A 22,015-nucleotide genomic window follows, 5' to 3' on the forward strand; every position below is an offset into this window, starting at 1 on the left:
TGACTTGGATACATTTATTTATTTTTATTTCCCAACTTTATTGGGTCAATATTAACACTTCATAGCCCCCCCCCTTATTCCACCTAAAACTACAGTGAAGACAATTACAAACATCCATACCCAAGCTGGAGGAAAACCTACCTAGTTGAGAAACATATCCATGACCTCTGGGTTGACAGGTGAGGACATTAACCTGCCACCACCAGGGCAAACAAACCAGGGGCAGCCATGATATAGATACATGGCATGGGTAATACCTAAATTTGTCATATAACAGGGTATTCCTAGGTTTACAGTAGAGAAGATTTACAGTCCTCAGTGCAAGGTTAGACAGAAATATATTTGAACCAGCAAAGAAAAAAAGCAGCACTGATACAATTGATAGGAACACAAAATATGTTACAATTTTGCTAGCAAGATTTCCCTACCATCTCTAATAAGTATAAAATATGCATTATCCTCTGAATAGTAAAGTGCTTGATATCTTTAGGATGCTTCTAAAATGGAAATACACAAAATGATTCAGAAAGTTGTGTAGAAATATTCTCTCACCTAATATATTACTCAGTCTCGCAGCTTTTTGCAAACCTTCTAAGCTTGTAACAATTGCATCTCTAGCCCTTCGATTTTCATCTCTTGCCATTTCAGTTCCCAAAAGCAAGCCAATACTAGCAGTCACACCAAGTTGACCAGATTCACTCAGCAAAGAAGATAGCACAATATACATGGAGTCCCAACAGCATGTTAACACCCGTCGGGAGAGCTTCAGGCCTAAAGGGAAAAAGAGCAAATTATACCAATTACATTTTATAATATATATGCACAATGGCTTACAATATAGAATAACTTTTTAACACTGATGTTGGGATAGGCAACTATTTGCTAAAGTTCGAAGGGCGAAAATGTTGGGCACAAAAATAAACTGTAATGAGCCTTAGAGAGAGTACCTGGTTTTTCCTATAAATATGTTTAAATTGCAATTTCAGTAAATCATCTTAAAAAAATAATTAGAAAAGTTTCCAATGCATTCTTTCAGGCAAACTTTGTCTCTTGCTCTTTGATAGTACACAAGTTACAAATGCATAAGCTTTTAAACAAAACCTGTTTCAACTTTTTTAAGTAGGTAGGTAATGTAAAAGGTAGGGAGGTATATTTATGATTTCTGACACATGCAATATTTCTTTTTTAAAAGGTACAAAAAATTTATTAAATTTACTTTAAGACTGCATGAAGATCAATGCACATTTTTCCAAGAAAATTTATACATTGCACAATAATGGTTTCATTTCATAATTAACATAAATTTAGTTAATTATACCATTAAAAAACTAATTTCACTTCATGAAATTTCTTTCATCTGTTCGCACATTACATGATGACACTGCTAAAGCTACTGTTGCTGAATTTTCTGCAGTTCTTTGAATGTGCATATGGCAAACACCAATGTGCTTAAATGTTGGCTCTAACCTCATTAACTGTGTTGCTGTGAGCATAAGTGTACAGCATGTATAATAATTCATCAGAACATCATGCCCCTTAAAAATCCTTAGGAATTAACATTGTAAGAGAATGCTTCAAGAGCTTAACAGGCTAGAGCACTCAGGCTAACATTCAGGGTAAATGTTTTTAAGGTGAATGATTTTTCCAGGGTTCATCTGAATGAACATCACTAAGTGATAATCATGAAAAATTCACGCATGAAACAGAGACCAAAACATTGGAATTCCCAAAATTGATTGTCAAACTATGTCATGTAAATAATACTGTGGTAAAATAAACCAACTGGTTGCAGATATACCCCAATAAAATTTCCTAACTCACTATCAGAAAACTTGATTGTAATACATCACCTGCTTCAATTTCAAGACTGGTATCCAAATGGCAAGTTGCTCTTTCCAATCTTTGATAATCAGAAAGAAGCTGCCCACCTTGCTGGGTACTGCCAAGTCCATCTAAATCTGGAAAAATTGGAATTGGTCATATTTGCAGACATACAGAAATTTAAGCAAACAATGTACATTACAGGTAGGCACAAATTGTACCTATATACATGCATACCATGCATTTACACTAAAATATAAGACAAATCCAGGGCCCAAACCTGGAACCTCTCACTTGCCAGATGTGGGCCTTACCAAATGAGGCCATATGGTATGTACACGTTTCTGTGTAAACATTAGTTTATTCAGCAGTGTGAATGATGAGACAAGGACAGCGAAGACGACAGATTTATCGAAACAAAACACTCCCTAAATGGAATACATAGACTTGAACATTTAAACATGGACACTCTCATATTGGGACATTCAATGAAGATGGAAGAATATAACATGCCAAATATTCAACTCATCAGCAGATGCATTTAATGGTTGAAAAAAAGTTTGAATAGGGCAAGGGAAAATAGGTTAGGAAAAGTTGCAATATGTTCCATTGTGTGCACACAGTACACAGTCAATATACATTTTTCTGTATAGATGTAAATTTTAGGCTGAACTCCCCTTTCACACTTTATACTACAGAGGTTTCTAAGTTAAGAGATTCACTGAAGGGCAGAGGGTCTCAACCCCATTTGAGGTCACAGAAGAGGTTTGAGTGGTCATGAGGCTGTGAGAAATAACTGCTTGATATTGTAATAGTGACAGGGTTGATCATGTAATTGATGACGCCCATTTATGACCACAATGTAGCACATATAATTATGATAATACACAAATTACAGTTGGATGATCAGGATAGATATTTTAATAGATAGATAGATATTTTAATTGAATTGCCTGCCTAAAATGGACATATTGCATAATTTACTAAAGCTTGTTAATCTTTTTCATGCAGGGAACAATTTGATTTTAATCCAAGGTCAGTAAATCATGAGAAAAAGTACTTGGAACTTCCCCTTTCCTGCATATCAGTTATGTTTTACGTAGGCATTTATCATCTGCATACAATCTATCCCTAACTAACAAGTACAGGTTTGGAACCAGGAATGTTTTGGCCTTTCCATTAGAAATTATTTGTTATGCAACATTTCCATAATGTTATTTTACTTACAGGGTCCGTACAATAAGTATTGTGACTGGTTCGCTGTAGCCTCAACAGAGTGGTGGATGGTGGTCCGACCAGTTGGCTCGATAGAGGGGTCCCTCACCACTCAGGCGCACTTTAGTTCAGTTACCTTGGGGCATATGTTGAGGCAGGAAGTGGATTTTGTGATGCGTGATTGTTTGTGGTGTCGTCACGCCAGCATGGGGTGCACCATTGAGCAATGCTACACTGTGAAGTTTTGATTTAAATACCGGAAATCCACATCGGAAACCATTGAACTCATTAAACAAGCTTATGGGGATGATGCCTTAAACCACACAAGAGTTTATGAGTGTCACAAAATGTTTAACGAAGGCCTGGAGCTCGTCGAAGATGAGCACCGCGTCTGATGCCCCACGACCACTCGAACCGATGCTCAGGTGGCAAAAGTGAAAAAGGTGTTGGACTCTGACAGGCGATTACCATCGCCCTTATCAGGGAGGAGACCAGCCTTTCAGTTGGAACTGTCCACATCATTATAGCAGAGCATCTCGCAGTGAGAAAATTGAGCGAAGCTGGTGCCGAAAGTCTTGAGTGAGAAATAAAATCTGTCGCGGGTGGAAATTTTGAAAGAAATTTTGGACTGCGTCCAGGAAGACGAAAATTTTCTTGGCAACATTAACTCAAAAGGAGCTCAAAGGATATCGGCTCGACTCCATCGAGGCGGTTAAAGCTGCGACAACAAAGGCTCTCAAAAGTACCCCGAAAACCGACTTCCAGCAGGCTTTTGTTATCTGATTTTTCGGGTACCAGGTCTTCCTGGGAAGCCATAACCAGCACAGGGAAAGGAACTGGCCCCCCCTACCCTGATGTGTGAATTTCACACACCGTCGGACTTAGTACTGGGTGAACTTTACCATCACCTACCAAACCGACCTTCAGGTTGATTACTGTGTTTATGGTTTATATATATATATATGTACATATATATATATAAATATATATATATGTATGTATATATGTATGTATATATGTATGTATATATATATGTATATATGTATGTATATATGTATGTATATATATATGTATATATATATATATATATATATATATATATATATATATATATATATATATATATATATATATATATTACATACTTACACATTCAAACACGAAATCCCGCCAAACGGCGAATAAATACTCATATATACAGAAACAGATATAAGGAAAAGGGATAGGAACACATATAAAGGACGAACACAATAAAGGTGGGGAAGGTGGAATCGAACGGATCACAAGAGTAAAAATATTTCCCGGTCCCGGTCAAGGAATTATTTTACTCTTGTGATCCGTTCGATTCCGCCTTCCCCACCTTTATTGTGTTCGTCCTTTATATGTGTTCCTATCCCTTTTCCTTATATCTGTTTCTGTATATATGAGTATTTATTTGCCGTTTGGCGGGATTTCGTGTTTGAATGTGTATTTGGCCAATGTGGCTCATCTCTTTCTTCTGGCTATGCGTGCCACGAAACACACTGTTCCTTTCCTGTATGATGTTGTATGAATTCTAACCCACTGTCCTTTCCTCTTATGTATTGTCAATTTCTCCTTTGGTGGGTGAAACAGTCCCCTGACGCCATCTCTTGGCTAAAGAATCGGGGCGCTTGGCGACATATTAGACCCACGGATCTCAGGGTAAATTACGTTTCCTCGATAGCTCAAGTGGTTAAGAGCATCCGCCCGGCAAGTGGAAAGATCCGAGGTTCGTGTCCCGGTCAAGGAAATATTTTTACTCTGGTGATCCGTTCGATTCCGCCTTCCCCACCTTTATTGTGTTCGTCCTTTATATGTATTCCTATCCCTTTTCCTTATATATTATATACTTATATATACATGTATATATATATATATATATATATATATATATATATATATATATATATATATATATATATATATATGTACATATATATATATACACATATATATACAGATACACACTTCCAGCAGGCTTTTGATATGTGATTTTTCGGGTACCAGGTCTTCCTGGGAAGCCATAACCAGCACAGGGAAAGGAACTGGCCCCCCCTACCCTGATGTGTGAATTTCACACGCCGTCGGACTTAGTACTGGGTGAACTTTACCACCTACCAAACCGACCTTCAGGTTGATTACTGTGTTTACGGTTTATATATATATATACATATATATATATATACATATATATACATATATATATATATTTATATATATATATACATATATATACGTATATACATATATATATATGTATATATATATATATATATATTTATATATATGTATGTATATATATATATATACATGTATATATAAGTATATTATATATATATATATATATATATATATATATATATACATATATATACATACATATAATATATGTATATATATATATATATACATATATATATATAATACATTACACTTTATATGGCTAATTATGTATTTTTAGAAAAAATGTACACAATTACTAATAACTCTATGCCCTTGATGGTTAAGAATTTCAACTCTTTTATGCATCAAAGGACCTTGCATGCCATGCATACCTGTTAGGAGGTTGATCAAAGCAATATTGTTAGTAGTAGAACTGTTATACCCAGCAACTTCAAGAAGATTCACACTAAGGACTTTCTGGTATAGTTCTGCTAGCCAAGTGGCTGACAGATATACTAGAACACCACTCCCATGCACTTCTTCAATGAATTGTTCCTGAAAATGCATTTTATTAAGGTATGAATTCTCAATCTAGCCTTGACTTTCACTACATAACAGGAGTAGCAATGAACCTTTCCCGGTAGCATTTCAGCCAAATGGGGATTGAACTGGATGTAAGGCAGTGCAGCATTTTACATCAGTATATGTTGTAGTGAGTGCCAAATGGTAAAAATTATTAATATAAGACTATTGGCCTAAAAAGTACATAATAGATTTTAAGCTGATATTAAAAATATTTCATGAGGAAATTTATTGTAGAATTGCCACCTTTTTATTAAGTTCTAATAAATTTAATCCATAAAAATCTTGATGATTAATTGGGCAACACCTCCATAGGAGAAAGGAAATTAATATTTCACAACCATACCTCAGTAAGAGCAACAGGTTTAGAGTCATCTTCATAAAATCCACTCCTGATCAAGTTGAGATTCAAATGCAAGGCAGAATATGTCGCCAGATATATTCCATCAGCATTGATAATGGTGATGAGAGACAAAGTTTGTGTTGTACTGCTCTCTTCTGACTTTATATGTTGACTGGATAAAAGATCTGAAAAATTATCAGGAAATAATAAAATTAAATTAATTTCAATTAAAATATGGCATAGTCATCTGATGATATTTACGAGGGTGGTCCCGAAAGTACCCGATCCAACAAAGAAACAAAAATTTTGGAACAAAATGTATTTATTTTTCAACAAACTCCTTTTAGCTCTTTTCCCTTTTATCTCCTTTATACAATTTTCCCTTTTCTCCTTTATATACTTTTCCCAGCAATGGTGAATAAGTTTGATACCCTTTTTAAAATAAGAACTGCCGTGCTCCTCAAAAGAGCCATTAACTGCCGACATCACTTCTTCATAGTTGGAAAATCTTCAGTCTTTGTCCGAGCGATTTTTTCAAGTTTGCGAACAGAAAATATTCCGAGGGGACTAAATCTGGCAAATAGAGTGCATGAGGTAGCAATTCAAACTTTAATTCATGAATTTTGGCCATTGCAATAACAGATTTGTGAGCTGGTGCATTGTCTTGATGAAACAACACTTTTCTCTTAGCCAAATGCGGCCGCTTTTGCTTGATTTCTTTGCCTAAACGTTGCAATAAGTATGCATAATACTTGCCATTGATAGTTTTTCCTTTTTCAAGATAGTCAATGAAAATTATCCCATGCGCTTCCCAAAAAACCAACGCCATGACCTTGCCTGCAGATGAAACGGCCTTCGCCTTCTTTAGAGGCGGTTCTCCTTATTTATTCCGTTTTTTTTATTGTTCTGCTGACTCGGATGCAAAGTAATGGACCCATTTTTCAGCCATGGTTATGAAACGGCCCAAAAATTCTGCTTTGTTGCTGTAAAACTTTGCTAAACACTCATTTGAAAGATCTTCACAACACTGGTTTTGGGCGAGTGTGAGCAAACGCGGCAACCCCATGTTTGAGCGTGAGCAAACCCATCTTGCACACAGCTTTCTCATGTCCAGATTTTCAGTTAATATACGATGTACCACACTTTTTGAAATGCCTACTTTGTGTGCTAGCTCACGCACCTTCAGTCGACGATCATACAGTATCACTCTGTGGATTTTCTTCACTGTTTCTGGAATGGTCACCTCATTTGTTCGGCCAATGCAATGCTCATCTTGACAGCTTGTACGGCCTCATTTTAATTCTGCTACCCAATATTTGACTATTGTAAACGAAGGACCAGACTCACCCAGAGTAGAATCCAGTTCAGCTTTTACATTGGTTGGGCTGAAGCCTTTCAAATAAAAGTATTGTATCACATGATGATGACCAATTTTCCCTATTGTCACAAATTCACTGAAAACGTTCAATATTGATGGCTGCCAAACAAATACTAAACAACGTAGGACTTTCAAACTACACACAAATGCTTATTAGATTGTGTACTTTCTAATACAGTGATATTTTTCAAACAAAAACCGTCACCTCTTGCCCAGGCCAGGTACTTATGGGACCACCTTCGTATATATCGCTGGAAAAATATTTGCAGAAAGCCATTTTTTTTATCTCTAGTCTTATTCATTTGTGAATACATTAGGTTTTGTTTTAGGACAGTTCCCCATTTCTTCTCAATCACCCTGTACTTATAAGGTGGTAATAATATCCTACTGCACCTATTACTAGTAAGAAATATGTAAACTTCTTGTGGAAATGCAATAATTTTACACCACATATCCTTGTTGCAATACAAGACATGCATCCATTAGAAGATTTGATCTTAGCAAGGGAGAGATACTAGTGTTGGCAAGTGCCTCTTAACCTTTAGCAAATAGCCTTACACTGAGCAAGAGAAGGAGATTTCTGGATTGGTGAGCATTGTGCATCATAAAATGGCCCGAAAGGTGTAATCTGCCAAGAGAAGCTAACTGAGTGACTGTAAATTATAAAACCCTCAATAGAATCTAGGTTAAGGTCTGCCCATTCACTGCAGACATCGGTCATTTCATATCTTCATTCAACCTCATTTAAGTAATGTTCGAACTGATATTATCCACCACTTGACATCACCGAGTAATATGCTCTCACCAAATTAAACTAATTAATTTTTCTTACTTTAGGCCTTTAAAATGCACAGTTAGGTGATTAAGTGTGCACAATAATATTTTCATTATTTCATTCTTCATTAGTTTTCTCAAGTGCTGAATGATAATTTTGTAAATGTTAATGTTGATACCTAGGGTATTTTATTTAGTACTAACAACATTATGTCTTACATTTACTTTGCAAGTTACTTTGAGTTGTACCTATCCTATGTTTCTTTCTTTATCACTAACCACTCTCTTCCAATATCAATATTTGTCCAGGTTAACAAAAACTCCTAACCATTAGCTGTCATGATGTTTTTCCTAAAGGTCCTCAGTCACCTTGCAGTGATGAACCTTACAAGGAACTTAAATAGGCAATAGGTTTATAATAATTTTAGAATATCAGGCATTCCTATCGATAAACTATGCCCATTGATGCCCAGTTTTTCACATAACTTATTTTCTACCTGGCATCAATACCTAAATAAAGATGTTTGAATGCATAGAAGAAAAGATTACTGAAAGGCAGGACCTCTACTAAGTCCAACCAAAAATAAGCTCAAATGTTGTAATTAAAATAAATGTTTTTAATCTTGTAGATTTCGAAAAATTTTGATATTACACACAGAATTAGAATATAAATTATGTCATGATAAAGATAGATTATTTTACACTAACAATCTAAAAACAGGAAGCGGTAAATTTAATGCTGAAACATTAGCTTTCATGCATAAATATTGAAACTTAATAATTTCCCTCATACGTTCAATCATGGAACTACAAAATATATTGACCTCCATCATTACTTTAAGAGAATGCTTGAAGCAATTGAAATATGATCTTACAGGTGCATTGAAAGGTTACCCAGGTGGAACCAAGATACCATGCTTAAATATGATGGTAGTCACCGAATCTGTGGTATTCCTTATAATCACATAGGAATTCAACCAGTTTCCAATCACAACTGCTTTATAGCTATTCTACAAAAATTATTCCACACTGAATCCTTTAAGACAGCAATTCCATCCACAGAAATGGACTTTTTTTCATTGCAAATATAGCAAAATTATCCTACTAATATTATAGTAAAAACAAGTTCAGCAAAGCTGCATGCTAGCTCTACATAATGCTCACTTTTTTACCATATTTTCTGCCCATTTGATTTCTCTCTATTAGCATTTTCTACTCTATGTGAAATCAAAGCCCATATCCATAGGCCAAATCCATAAATCTTTGAGAATGAATTTAACACTCTTCCTATTTATATCATTATGAAATGAATGAAATTGGCCTGTAAAACAATGTTCCAACAGTCTAAACCTAATGTAAGAATATGAAATAACTAAATAAATAAAATTGTAACTTTTGAATTTTCTCAACTATTGTATATAACTGTGGAATCAATCATCATGAATAATTATCAATTGATAAATAATCACCTTCACAATATTTTGAAGAAAACTGCTGAAGTGCTTCATCAACCTCCACCGAAGTTCGAAGAAATAGGAGTGTTGGTATTAAATTTTGCAAATTCCTCACGAAATGTAATGCATTTTGCCTTTCCACATCAACATACTGATCTTGAACCTAAAAAGTGAAAAACATTTCTAAAATTAGAATGATAATAGTATTAAGAGACTACGTACTTGATGTATATTTTATTTGCCATTATTCATTTGTCAATCATCACACTTTGGACATAATAAAACACAATGAAAGACATGTTTCCTTCATTGGCAAATAATATTAAACCATAATAATAAGCATTAGTCATAGATTGGTTTGATTATTGAAATCCCTGGGGATTATTAAGGCTCTACTGGTTTATGATAATGGAACCAGGATCAAAATGAAAAGCATTAGTTACAGAACCCATATTATACCTATTTAGCCATTATCACTAAGTAGTACACCATGTTGCCCTTCATGCTTGCAGTACAATTCAATTGCATGGGATACCTCAAAAAACGTTTATCTTGCAAAACCACATAATATCATTTGAAATCAGAGAAGATGGCTTCTAAAAAGTGTTTATAAAAGCTACTAGTACATATTTCATTTAACCTTTCTATGATAAAGATATGCAATAATATTTCACATAGCATAAGCTTCACTTATGAAAGCATCTCATAGACTGCACATCATTTAGAATCATGGAAGCGGCCAATTCATAATGAGATGCAAAAGCAGAACATATATGATTTCATTAACCTGTGCATGATAGAGATGTAAATGAATGTATCACATGGTTCATACAAAAACAATTAATAGTTTTCAGGTAAGTAATATGGTATTGGAGAATGATGCCACCAAAACACAATGTGCAAAAGACTATATACTATCTCACAAGAACTCAAAAGTTTTGCCTACTCTGTCTTCTGATTTGTTGATGTGCTCATCAAAATATTCAAAGGTACAGGTAATACCTTATATATTCACTTAACACAGATGGATAGCTTGCTTGAAAGTGGATAAGTTTTTAAGTTTAAACTCATTAAATTCTATGCCAGGGATGCCAATTAGGTGCCAAATTTTATGGAATAAGAGTATACTCTTGACTCCCATGCTAGCCCATTAAGTGATAAAGAGGTTTTGATTATTCTGATGTATAAAAGAGCAATTGGATGGGGTTATTATAAAAAACATTTTTAAATAGTATTCACGATTATTTGTTTTGAAGTTTAACTGTTTTATTGGAGCTTACACAAAGGTAATTAAATATCAAATGAAAATCTCTATCAGTCATTTGTTAGAACTTCTTTCTGGAATACAAAATTGCCTTTTGTAAGAGCAATGAATTAATATTTGCAATTAATATTGTTGACTTTTCTCAAGTTCAAAGAAAAATATAGCAATTATTCCCAAAGGAAACTCTAATGGAATTAGTAAAGAAAAATAGCGTCAAACAAAGAAAGCACTCCAGCTGTGGTATCGAAGCGATGAACATATTCTGACTAATGCGGATGATTTACTATTCTTACTCTGTCACATATGTCGCATAAGAGAAGAATGTTTAGCATTCCTTGATGTGAATGGAAAAAAGTATATGACCCAGAAAAAGCTTGACGACTCAAAGTCAAAGAGATTGTTCCGAAAACAGAGGCCACTAACATATAATATGTCACTCTTTTATGATGCCCATCTGCAACTTAAGTCAGTTTCAGTTACTATTTCGACCCTGTAATTTTAACTCATCATGGAATTGCTCAGAGCACTTTCCCAGCATGCCAAAATAATTGCTCCGCCTACCACTTAGGACACAAATTCCATATATTTGCCATCCCAGTTCTATGCTATATACATAGCCATTGAAAAAATTAGTTTCCTGTAATATATGCCCCCACAATTTCATTTTTCATGCAATATATTATGTGCTAGCTAAAGGTTTGTATCTCCGACAAATTACTAAGAGGAATGTCAACAAGGCCGGTAACACAGCACTGCATTTGCTATTAATGTCTTACCGTGAATCAATGAAAAAAATACATTCTAATGGCCACAATAAATATTATCATAATGCAATGTGCAATGACTACAGTTTTCATGTAGAGAGTAAATTAAATAAGATTTTCATTATTCAGGAAAATTATGAGGCAGTCAAATGAAAAAGAGAAAGGTTTGGGGACAGTTAAAATAACAAAAAACTAAAATTTACATACCTGAAAGTGCATCATATCATTCATGTGAAGTGTTTTAGGGATTTTATCCATGCATATCACATCATCGTCATCATCATCGTCATCATCCCCATAAGTTCTCTCTCTCATTTCCAAGTTGTGCAAATCGTCAAATCTGTCCTCAGGTCCTTCTGTGTCCCCTGATGAATCACTATCCTCCGCATAAAAATCTTCAACATTGTCGGAAGTTCTTGGAACATGATACCTATCACCAACATTATTCACCATTCTGTTACACTCATGAACACTACAGTCATCTTCATTATCCAACTCTGCCTCTTGCTCAATACCACTACTGTCACTATCTTCTGCCACTGGAGTCATTGATGTGAGTGTCTCTTCATAAGCACTACTTTTTGCAATGGCAAGTAGCTCCTTTTCTTTTTTAATCCTTTCCTGATACTGCTCAGGAAGTCTTGCCATGTACTGGTAAGTAAGAGGCCCTAAAAAAATTCAAATTTTGACATATTAGAGACCAAGAAATTCAGTCATGTATAGTTATGTTTTTATATACTCTATGATGACTAACCATCTTTCAGCTCATTTTTAATTCACTGGATTGCTACCAGAATTTTTCTGCTGTCCTTATAAAAGTACTTAGAATTAAAGCACTGGAAATATATTTGAATGGACACAAATTTGGTATACGTGATTCAGCAATATAAGAGGGCGATTCAAAAAGTAAGGTCCCCTATTTTTTTTCATGAAAAGTCGCCGCGTCACGAAGCCAACTGACGATTGCTTCTTACACTTTCCTCATCTGACTTGAATTTCTGTTTTCCCAAGGTGTTTTTTCAGAGCGGGAAACAAGTGGTAGTCAATGGGGGTAACGTTCGGGCTGAAAAGAGGGTGGTCGATGATATCCCAGCCGAATTCATTGAGTAGGGTGGTCGTTGGATGTGACACATGTGGGCGTACATTATCATGATGCACACACACTACTTTGGTGATACACCTTGTTGTACCCGAGGACCTCTGACACAATATTCTGCATGGAGAAGCCACTCTCTTCATTAAGGCCTTCCTTTACCTCATGAAGGGTAATTCTCCGGTTATTGTGCACCATCTCGTCGATTGGAGCCACCGTTGATTCCGGCAAACCTGGCCGCCCCGACCGCTGCTCATCGTGGACTTTTCCCGACCATCAAAAAACTCCCTGCACCACTTCCGCATGTTTTTGATGTCCATACACTTCTCACTGTACACTTCCACTTAATGGCAATGAATTTATATCGGAGAAGCAGTATTCAGTTGGCTTCGCAACGCGGCGGGAGAAAGGTATGACGCCAGTATTAAAAAGCTGCTTACAAGGATGCAAAAAGTGATTGATCGTCAAGGCGACTACGTAGAAAAATAGCTAAATGCTTTCCAACCTTTCCAACGATGCACGCAAAGTTGAGAATAAATTTGATTTTTCATGAAAAAAAATATGAGACCTTACTTTTCTAATCGCCCTCGTAAATGGTTCACCAGCATGTTATCCACCAAAATTCCAGGCATGGAGAAGAAATATTTAAGGGTTAGTGGTGGGAATATGGAGAGCTCTTGAGTTTTAATTTTATGTATGCAAAAGTATTGGAGTATCACCACTTCAAAATACTAAGGTGTATGTTTGAACTAATATCTTCAGATGTTTTTAACAGAAGATCCCTGAAATTTTACTGGGTTTCTCATACAGTCTTAAACATTCCTATATTATGAAATTTATTTTGACCCAATAGGACAGAACTCAAATGATCTGGTCCATTAGCACACTACAACAAAATCTATTCACAATAATTAATTTCATAATAATTAAGCCTATAAGAAAACAGGTTATAATTGTAATACATAGCATTCTTTTCTCTTACCTTGATAATCACAGTCTGTTAGTTCTGCATACAATGCATGTATTTTTTCCATGTACTCGTGAGTAATACCTTTCCCAGTGCAAAGCTCTTCAAGAGATCCCAGCATGGCTACGATACACTCCACACTGGCATTACATATCTGATAATCCTGACATTTACTGCATTCTTCAATGGAATCCATTACTCTAAAATAAGGCATTCAGCAGTAAGGGAAAAGAAAGCAATGCTTCAGCCACAAAGTTATTTTTTAAAGCCCACTTCATGACAAAAAAAGAGAAAAATACTTATAAAAATAATTGCATCATCATCAGAAATGGAGAAAAGAAGTTGCAAAGATTTAACATTAACAATGAAAAATCTAAAAAGAAAAAAAAATGCTGATGCAGAAAACATGGCATTAATTGATGCAAATAACATGGCAATCGCCAATGTAATAATTCATTAAAAGCCTGAACCCGAAAACACCCCAAACAAACAAACTATAACTTGTAAGCTGAAATTCTTAGAACAAATCTTTAAATTATTACCTACATTAGATTTTAATTACTTTACAATAAGAGATTAAGAATTTACACCTCTAAATCATTGATTAAACTTCAACAAATGTGGAGTAGATGCAACACTTACATATTTCAATGAAATCAATCTTCCAACATCTGAAGGAAATAGTTTGTATTAGCTATGATTCTCATACAATATCCCAATAATATCAAAAGGATAACATAATAAAAAAGTATATCTACAACTACAGCATGTTTTGATTAATATCAACACTATCAACAGGCTTAACATGATTTACCACACTATCCATACCAATAGATATGTATATTTCATCATTGTATATAACTAAAGATGTCAATTAGGTGCATTCTAATTTTCACATCAACAGGCTGACCAATCAGTCAGTAAAATCAAGAATTACTCAATTTCTTTAAAAATTTAGGGAACAAGTAAAGGGGCAGGTTGCTACAAACTGGATGTTTACAGCTTAACCAAAGGGATATTTTATCAATATTCGTTAATACTACTTCACAGTATAAATTTAAAATAAATTTAGAAATCTAGAAAAAAGTTATACCCACAGCCTCATTAAAGCCATGTCACTTTGCTGAGATCCTTTTTCACTCTCCACAAGTATTGGGCCAGCCAAATCTACAATCCGACTTGGGCTCCTGAGTAGCTGAATAAAAAATATGAAATGATATCAATTTGATTATCAATCTGCAATTTCTACAATATGTTTCATATTCAGTCATTTCAGTTGCATGTGTTATTACTTCCTTTTTTATACTCTATAACAAAAAACTAAGGCTGTTTATGGACTGTAAAAAGTATAAACTTAAATCAATACAGTAAAACAATTCCATTAAAAATACCATTCAGGCTAGAATGATCAAAGAAGTATCTAATGCAAACTGACTGTACTATGGAAAATTAATTCCTTATTAAAATAATAAGATATATTTTGATTTCCTTTCAAATAATCAATTGATAATTAATGTATACCATATTTGATAGGATATAAGATGCACATGCATATAAAACATTCTATTTCAGATGGGCACACTCTGGAAGAAATTTACAGTTGGCACTTTTTTAATAAAAGACTTCATTTGCTACTCATTCTATCCACTGGTAATATGATGAAATCAACAACACATAAGTAATTATTTATCTTTTGAGATGAGGCAAGGTAGCACCTGGAGTAAAAGAGCAAACAGCAGCAAGCAAAAGGGATAATAATAGCCTGCATAAGATCTGCCTGCACTATGAGTGCAGGGTGGGGGTGATTTTTGAGGCATTTTTTTTTAAACAAAATGTCTCTTCTGAAATCAAATATGGTGACTTAAATGCCTGGCATAGTTGTAAGGAATGGCCAATTATTATTAATAGTTTACACTTTTGATAGCTTTTCCAGGATGTCAATAGTTTTTCAGTGGGGATGTATCAGCTATAAAAATAGTTTGATTGGTAGTTAATTTTTAAGTAATATTTATGGTACCAATAGTTTTGTTATATGTACTAGAAGTTAAAGAAAATAAATCCTCATCAAAACAATGGAGGACATCATAGTTTAAGTTCAATATAGAGCGTTAAAACAGTAACAGCAAATTTGCCACTCCAGAGATTCAAAAAGCTGCATTTTCAGCGGAGATCAATTAAGACATGAGTAAAAAATTAAGTAGGGAAGTTTGTGCTGAGTCGAATTCAATAAACTAAGAATTTTCTTCATCAACAGAGCAAGTTAAGGAATAATCAAATCAAAAGGATAGGACGGTTCTGGCACTATCAATGAATTAATGTGTGCTCATAAAGAAGGAGCAAGGAATGCACCATATGTGCCCCAATACTGTGAGATAATTCTCAAACAAAATGAATTTTTATCTTTACTATGACTTCCTTAGAAATAAAATCTTATCTTATTAAACTGGGGATGAAAAGCAAAAATACCTTTCCTGTTATGCAAAAGACTCCAAAATATACCACATATTTAGCAACTTCAGTTTCATCAGAGAATACTGTCTCTCTACTTAACATTATAAGCTCTGAAGAGCAAGGTAAGCTAACTTCAAAGCCATGAAAACATAATGAAAGATGAGCACTGGTGTTAATCATTAACATTTTTCTCATTCTAAATGCTTTCATTAATTGTTTCATTGAAATTGTTGTAGGGGATCAGGATGGTGTGGTGGCTAACGTACAGGCTTCCCACAGAGAAGGCCCGGGTTCAAATCTTGGAGACAACAAATTTTTTTCAGTTGTTCCCTAATCCCTGCTTGAGGTGCTTTGTGGAGAGCACTTTGAGTGAGATTGACATCCGACAGATGGGATGTTAAACTGTGCCCCTTGGCACCTTTCAACAAGAGAAGACTAATGTCGATGCCGGGTTTCTTCTCCACCCTTCCTTTCTCATCAATCCTCAATAGTGCAAATGACCTTAGCTGCTGATCACTTCCCATAAAAACTACTAAAAATTGTTTTATCATTATATGCTTCCATTATTACAGTTATGCTAAATGTGTTAACTACAAGTTTATGCGGCAGGTCTGGATGGACACACTCTTAACACCCCAACATTTCTTAGCCTCACCCCTACACGTAAACTGACCTCACATTAGAGTAAACCCCTTTTCAATTCTGCATGCATTCCAACTCCCCTCGTTCGATTCAACATGCCTGTCCTTTTCCTCCCCTAGCCTTCTCACTAGCCGAATATTCTCCCCTCTATCACAGTCGTCAACAATATCTCACCTATCAAAATTTTCTTTACCCACCTTTCCTACCACCTTTGGATTTCTCCCAATAATTCTCTCTCCTCCCCCACAACGGTCTTCTTCATTTTATCCTTTCTGCCCATTGGTTATCATTGTGCCCTTTTCCATCCTTCACACCTACATTTCAAAAGTATCCAACCTATGCCTATCCTCTTGCTTTAATGACCAAGTTACTGCATAGTACAAAACCACACTCCATATCAAAGTTTTCACTAATATTTTCTTAACATGGTCACTCAGCAGTGCTATCATCAATTCTCTCCTTCCATGAAAGCTTCTTTGCCTAAAACTATTTTTCTTCCATGCCTATAATATTGATTTTCAAATTCAACCAACAAAGATTGTAAACCCTTGGCCGATAGGCCCAACTAAAACTTAATCATCTGAAAGTCCAACTAATTTTATGCGATCTCCAACTTTCACTACTGCCTCCAGCCTTCCCTATACCCTTATTTACATTACCTCCACATAAATATTGAAAAGAATAGATGATAACAAGCGACATTGTTTTATTCCACTACCTAGCACTGACCATACTGACACACCATTTGTCATTTGTACCCAAGCAATCTGAGACATCGACACGTTGTATGATGATAAGCCACCCATCCCTCCAATCTACTCCTATCTTCTATAATATAGTAATTAATTCTACCAAATTCACTTGAAGAACGCCTTCTGATGGAGCACCATACATGCCTATCCCATTTTGTAACCTAAATTGATCATCCTATAGGTAAAATTTGTTGTCTCAGGCGTAACTTTATGGAATTTGCATAACATATTGAAATGAAATAATTTACTTTGTAATTCCACACACTTAAGCACACTGGCTATATATACCTTCTGATCGAGGGAGGGGGATTGGTCAGAGAGGGAGGTTGGAGGAGTAAAAGGTTACAATATTGCTGGGAAGAAAAGAGAATTACATCTTTGACTTAGAAGAGTGGTAGGTCTAGGAATGGGGAGTGGGTGGGATACAAAATTCCATTGGGAAGTTCATCTTTCCAACGGACACATTTCAAAATTTCTAACTACTCCAGAGCATCGAGCCTTTGACCTTTATTTTCAAAATAAATAATTTTTGTTACAAAGTCACTTTTGTGGTCACTTTCGATGAGGTGCTTTGCAAAGAGGGATGTTATGTTCTTATTTTTTACACACATTTGGTATTCTTTAATTATTTCTTTAAATTTCCATCCTGTTTGCCCAATATACGAGGGTAATCCGGAAAGTAGTACCCGTTCGTGCCGCATGAAGTGCTGACGACGCGAGTAGCCGCTGGACGAGGTCAGATAGCTTCAGTGGCTTGTCTGCCTTCTCTGAGCCAAGTTGCGTGACGCTAGCATTGCCTGTGTTGTTTCTGTGATTGTTTACAATGTTTAAAAAAATTGAGAACGCCGCCAGTTGTGAAGTGAGGGCAGTGATTAAATTCCTCAATGCAAGAAACGTTCGCCCATGTGATATTCATCGCCAATTAAAGGAGGTGTATGGAGACAATGTAATGGACGAGTCGTCTGTTCGGCGGTGGTGTCGCAACTTCAACATGGGGAGGGGGAACACACACGACGATGAGCGTTCGGGGAGACCGTCTGTCATTACAGACCAACTGGTGAGCTCAGTTGACGAATTCGTGAGGAACGATCGGCGCGTCACAATTGATGACATCTGTGAGCATTTTCCCAATGTTTCTCGAACAATTGTTCATGAAATTGTTAAACACCATCTGCATTATGCAAAAATTTGTGCAAGATGGGTCCCTCGCGTATCTCAATGAGCTGGCGGCGAAGGACTATGCAGCAGGAATACAGAAACTTGTCACACGTTATGACAAATGCCTTAATTTGCTTGGAGATTATGTTGAGAAGTAGTTTAAAGTATCCTCTTTCAAATAAAATTTTTTATGTTTGTTAATATTTACTTTTGTGTCTTTATTTCACGAACGGGTACTACTTTCCGGATGACCTTCGTACTTTGCGCTACATTCTAAGCACTTTAACTCATAAACTCCACTCCTCTCGTTTTTGGGGACTTTGTCTTTAGTGTGAGAGATCAGGTTCTTAAGGCATAAACCACTGTAAAAGTTACTTGATTTCATTTCCCTTAATGCTCTTTCTATCTTGCCATCCAGTACGCCTGGACCTAGGCAATCCTCATCTACACAATATTCTCTACAGTAGTTTTTCGGGGAGGCAACCGAGGGTTGAGGTCATTTGCGCCATTTAGGATGAATGAGAAAGGAAGGGTGAAGAGAAACCCAGCATCGGAATTAGCCTACTCCTGTCAAAAGGCACCAAGGGGTCCGCAGTTTATCGCCCCATCCGACAGACGTCATAATCACTCAAAAGTGCTCTCCACGAAGCACCTCAAGTAGGGATCAGGGTACCACTGAAAAAAATTTGTTGTCTCCAGGATTTGAACCCGGGCCCTCTCGGTGGGAAGCCTGTAAGTTAGCCACCATAGCATCGTGATCCCCATAATATTCTCCATGCCTAAAATTTTTGGCATAATTTCTTTACCATATACGAGGGTAGGTTGAAAAGTAATGCACACATGCTTGTAGAGTGTGAACAAAATGAACTTCAGAACCAAGCCAGGTGGCACGTGGAAGGAACAGTCCCCCTCAATACTCATGCACAGGTTTGAGGTCATTGCGTTCATCCAGTGTATTTTGAGAAGCGGAAGTATGGAGACATGTTCTCCTGCTATGTTAACGCAAGTTAAACAGCATGCTGTTATCGAATTTTTAACGGCTAAAAATTTGACTCCTACTGAGATTCATCATTGTTTAAAGGCTGTTTATGGTGACGATGCTGTTGATAGGTCTACTGTAAATTGATGGGTAGTAAAATTTTGTGGTTGCGAGCCTGGAAAAGCCATAATTTTTCATGAAACTTTATTTGACCGTGTTTTGGGATGCTCGCCGAGTTTATGAGGCCGATTTTCTGGAATGAGGGGCAACAAACGGTAAGTTCTCCTCAGTATATACAGACTCTAAAACACCTTTGATGCCGAGTTTGTTTGATTAAAGGCAGCCTGGCACAAATAATCTTGCAACGTGACAACACTTGTCCACACGCCTCACATGCAACTGGAGAGGCTCTGCGAAACATGAAATTTGAACCGATTCCACACCCTCCATATTCTCCAGATTTTGCACCTTGCAATTTTTATTTTTTTCCTCGACTCAAGAGAGACCTCAAGGTAATCATTAAACTTCAGACAATGAGGTGAAGGCAGCTGTCAAGTCCTGGATTCAAGAAAAGTCAGAAGAGTTTTTCAGTGATGGTATGAAAAACTTGTTACACATTGGAAGAAATATGTTAGCCTTAATGGTAACTATGTTGAAAAATAAATACATGATTTTGAAACTTAAGAATTGTACTTCAATATAATTTTTTCCCAGTCTTGCTATTTATTTTTGTTGGTGCTCTACAAGCACGGGTACATTACTTTTCAGCCTACCCTTGTTGTTCCTCTATATATTCATCCCATCTTTCTTGAATCTTTTCTTGTTTAATTAGTAGCTTTCCTGACTTATGTTTGATATTTTTAACATGGATTTTCCCTTCTTATTTCCTAATAGTGCTTTCTCCTCCCTTTATAGCGCACCCATTTCATTGGGCCTCCATAGATTCTTCATATCCTTTCAAAGCCTCCTCCATGATGCTTCTTTTGTCCTATTAGTTTTCTGTGTTAGTTTATTACTCAACTCTAATTACAGTTCAGTCTTGGTGTACTACCATGTAACAGTTAATCAGAATAGTAACTCTGTGGATACTTAAACAGGAGACACAAGAGACACTTTGGGAGTAATGTGGACTATTTTCAACTTATGTGACAGCTTATCTCATGACAATAATCAGCTTTAAATGTTTTCTAGGAAGTGGGAAGTATCTGATGTGAACTCTTCCAGTCTTGAGAATTAGTCAGCTTTAATAAGACCATATCCATTGAAATTACTACAATTTATGACTACATCAATCATTTGTTCACTAATTAATGGAGAGTTCGCATGGTTTTCAATCATTAACATGGTACAAATTTTTACAACTGTTTAAAATGTAAGCTTTTTCCATTATTTTTGAAAATTCTTCAACATTTCCTTCTTTTCCTGATTCAAAAGTTCAATGTTTAACCGTTAGCTACCCAGTTGACCACTTCAGCAATGATATAATATAATTCACTGATTGTGTCTCCCTCCAAGTTTCAAAATATAAAATAATTTGACGGAAAAAATTTATGAGGATGAGGAATATATACAAGTGCTACGTTAAGTGTTTGAAAGTAGCCTTGGAACTTATATATAGTGAATACTGATCACCAAAATTTTTCCAAGAATACAAAAAAGTACATAACAACCATGGCATGTGATGAAGAGGGTTTAAACACGGAGGGTCCTATAAGCCTATCTAAATATTTTTAAATGCCATATTAAATTCCAGTTCTTTGGCAGTGAAAACAAATCCACCTTTTTCTTATAGAATGAAGCTACACCTGAATATTACCATTAACTATTCCAGGATTATTAGGGATATGCAAAATAAAGATTATATCGAGGGGATGATTGAGGAATAATTAGGATAGCGAAGGAAGAGCTCTGTCGCTGTCAAAGGAAACAAGGTAAAAGAAAAGAGACATGACCAAGACTATCTAACAAGCCCTCTGCAGAACTCTGAGGCATAAAATATTTAAATACACCAAATCTGCTCATTTGGACACATACCTCTTTTAATGCTTTCAGTGCCTCCAACCTATGTCTTGCAGGTGGATACAGGAGCATTCGATGGAAAAATGACTCTAATACTGGCCTCAGGGATCCAACACGACCAACCAATCGAACAAGTTGTGTCCCAATGCTGAAATTCAGATTAAATTAGCATTAT

The 22,015-nt window shown here is 35.8% G+C and overlaps 1 protein-coding gene across 1 annotated transcript in view; it reads right to left on the reverse strand.

Annotated features, from left to right (window-relative positions):
* LOC139685654 (brefeldin A-inhibited guanine nucleotide-exchange protein 3) overlaps positions 1–22,015 on the reverse strand; it is a 98,327-nt gene that overhangs the window by 64,535 nt on the left and 11,777 nt on the right. The window contains exons 8-16 of the mRNA XM_071582614.1: positions 21,856–21,988; positions 14,937–15,034; positions 13,855–14,039; positions 11,987–12,447; positions 9,767–9,914; positions 6,149–6,330; positions 5,613–5,775; positions 1,851–1,958; positions 553–771 (exon numbers count right to left, since the gene is read on the reverse strand). Of these exons, the coding sequence (XP_071438715.1) occupies positions 553–771; positions 1,851–1,958; positions 5,613–5,775; positions 6,149–6,330; positions 9,767–9,914; positions 11,987–12,447; positions 13,855–14,039; positions 14,937–15,034; positions 21,856–21,988 (1,697 nt within the window). The remainder of the gene's footprint in view (positions 1–552; positions 772–1,850; positions 1,959–5,612; positions 5,776–6,148; positions 6,331–9,766; positions 9,915–11,986; positions 12,448–13,854; positions 14,040–14,936; positions 15,035–21,855; positions 21,989–22,015) is intronic.

The sequence above is a fragment of the Hetaerina americana genome, unplaced genomic scaffold (assembly GCF_022747635.1).
Source record: "Hetaerina americana unplaced genomic scaffold, ioHetAmer1.1.p SCAF_12, whole genome shotgun sequence".
In the NCBI taxonomy this organism is placed as follows: Eukaryota; Metazoa; Arthropoda; class Insecta; order Odonata; family Calopterygidae; genus Hetaerina; species Hetaerina americana.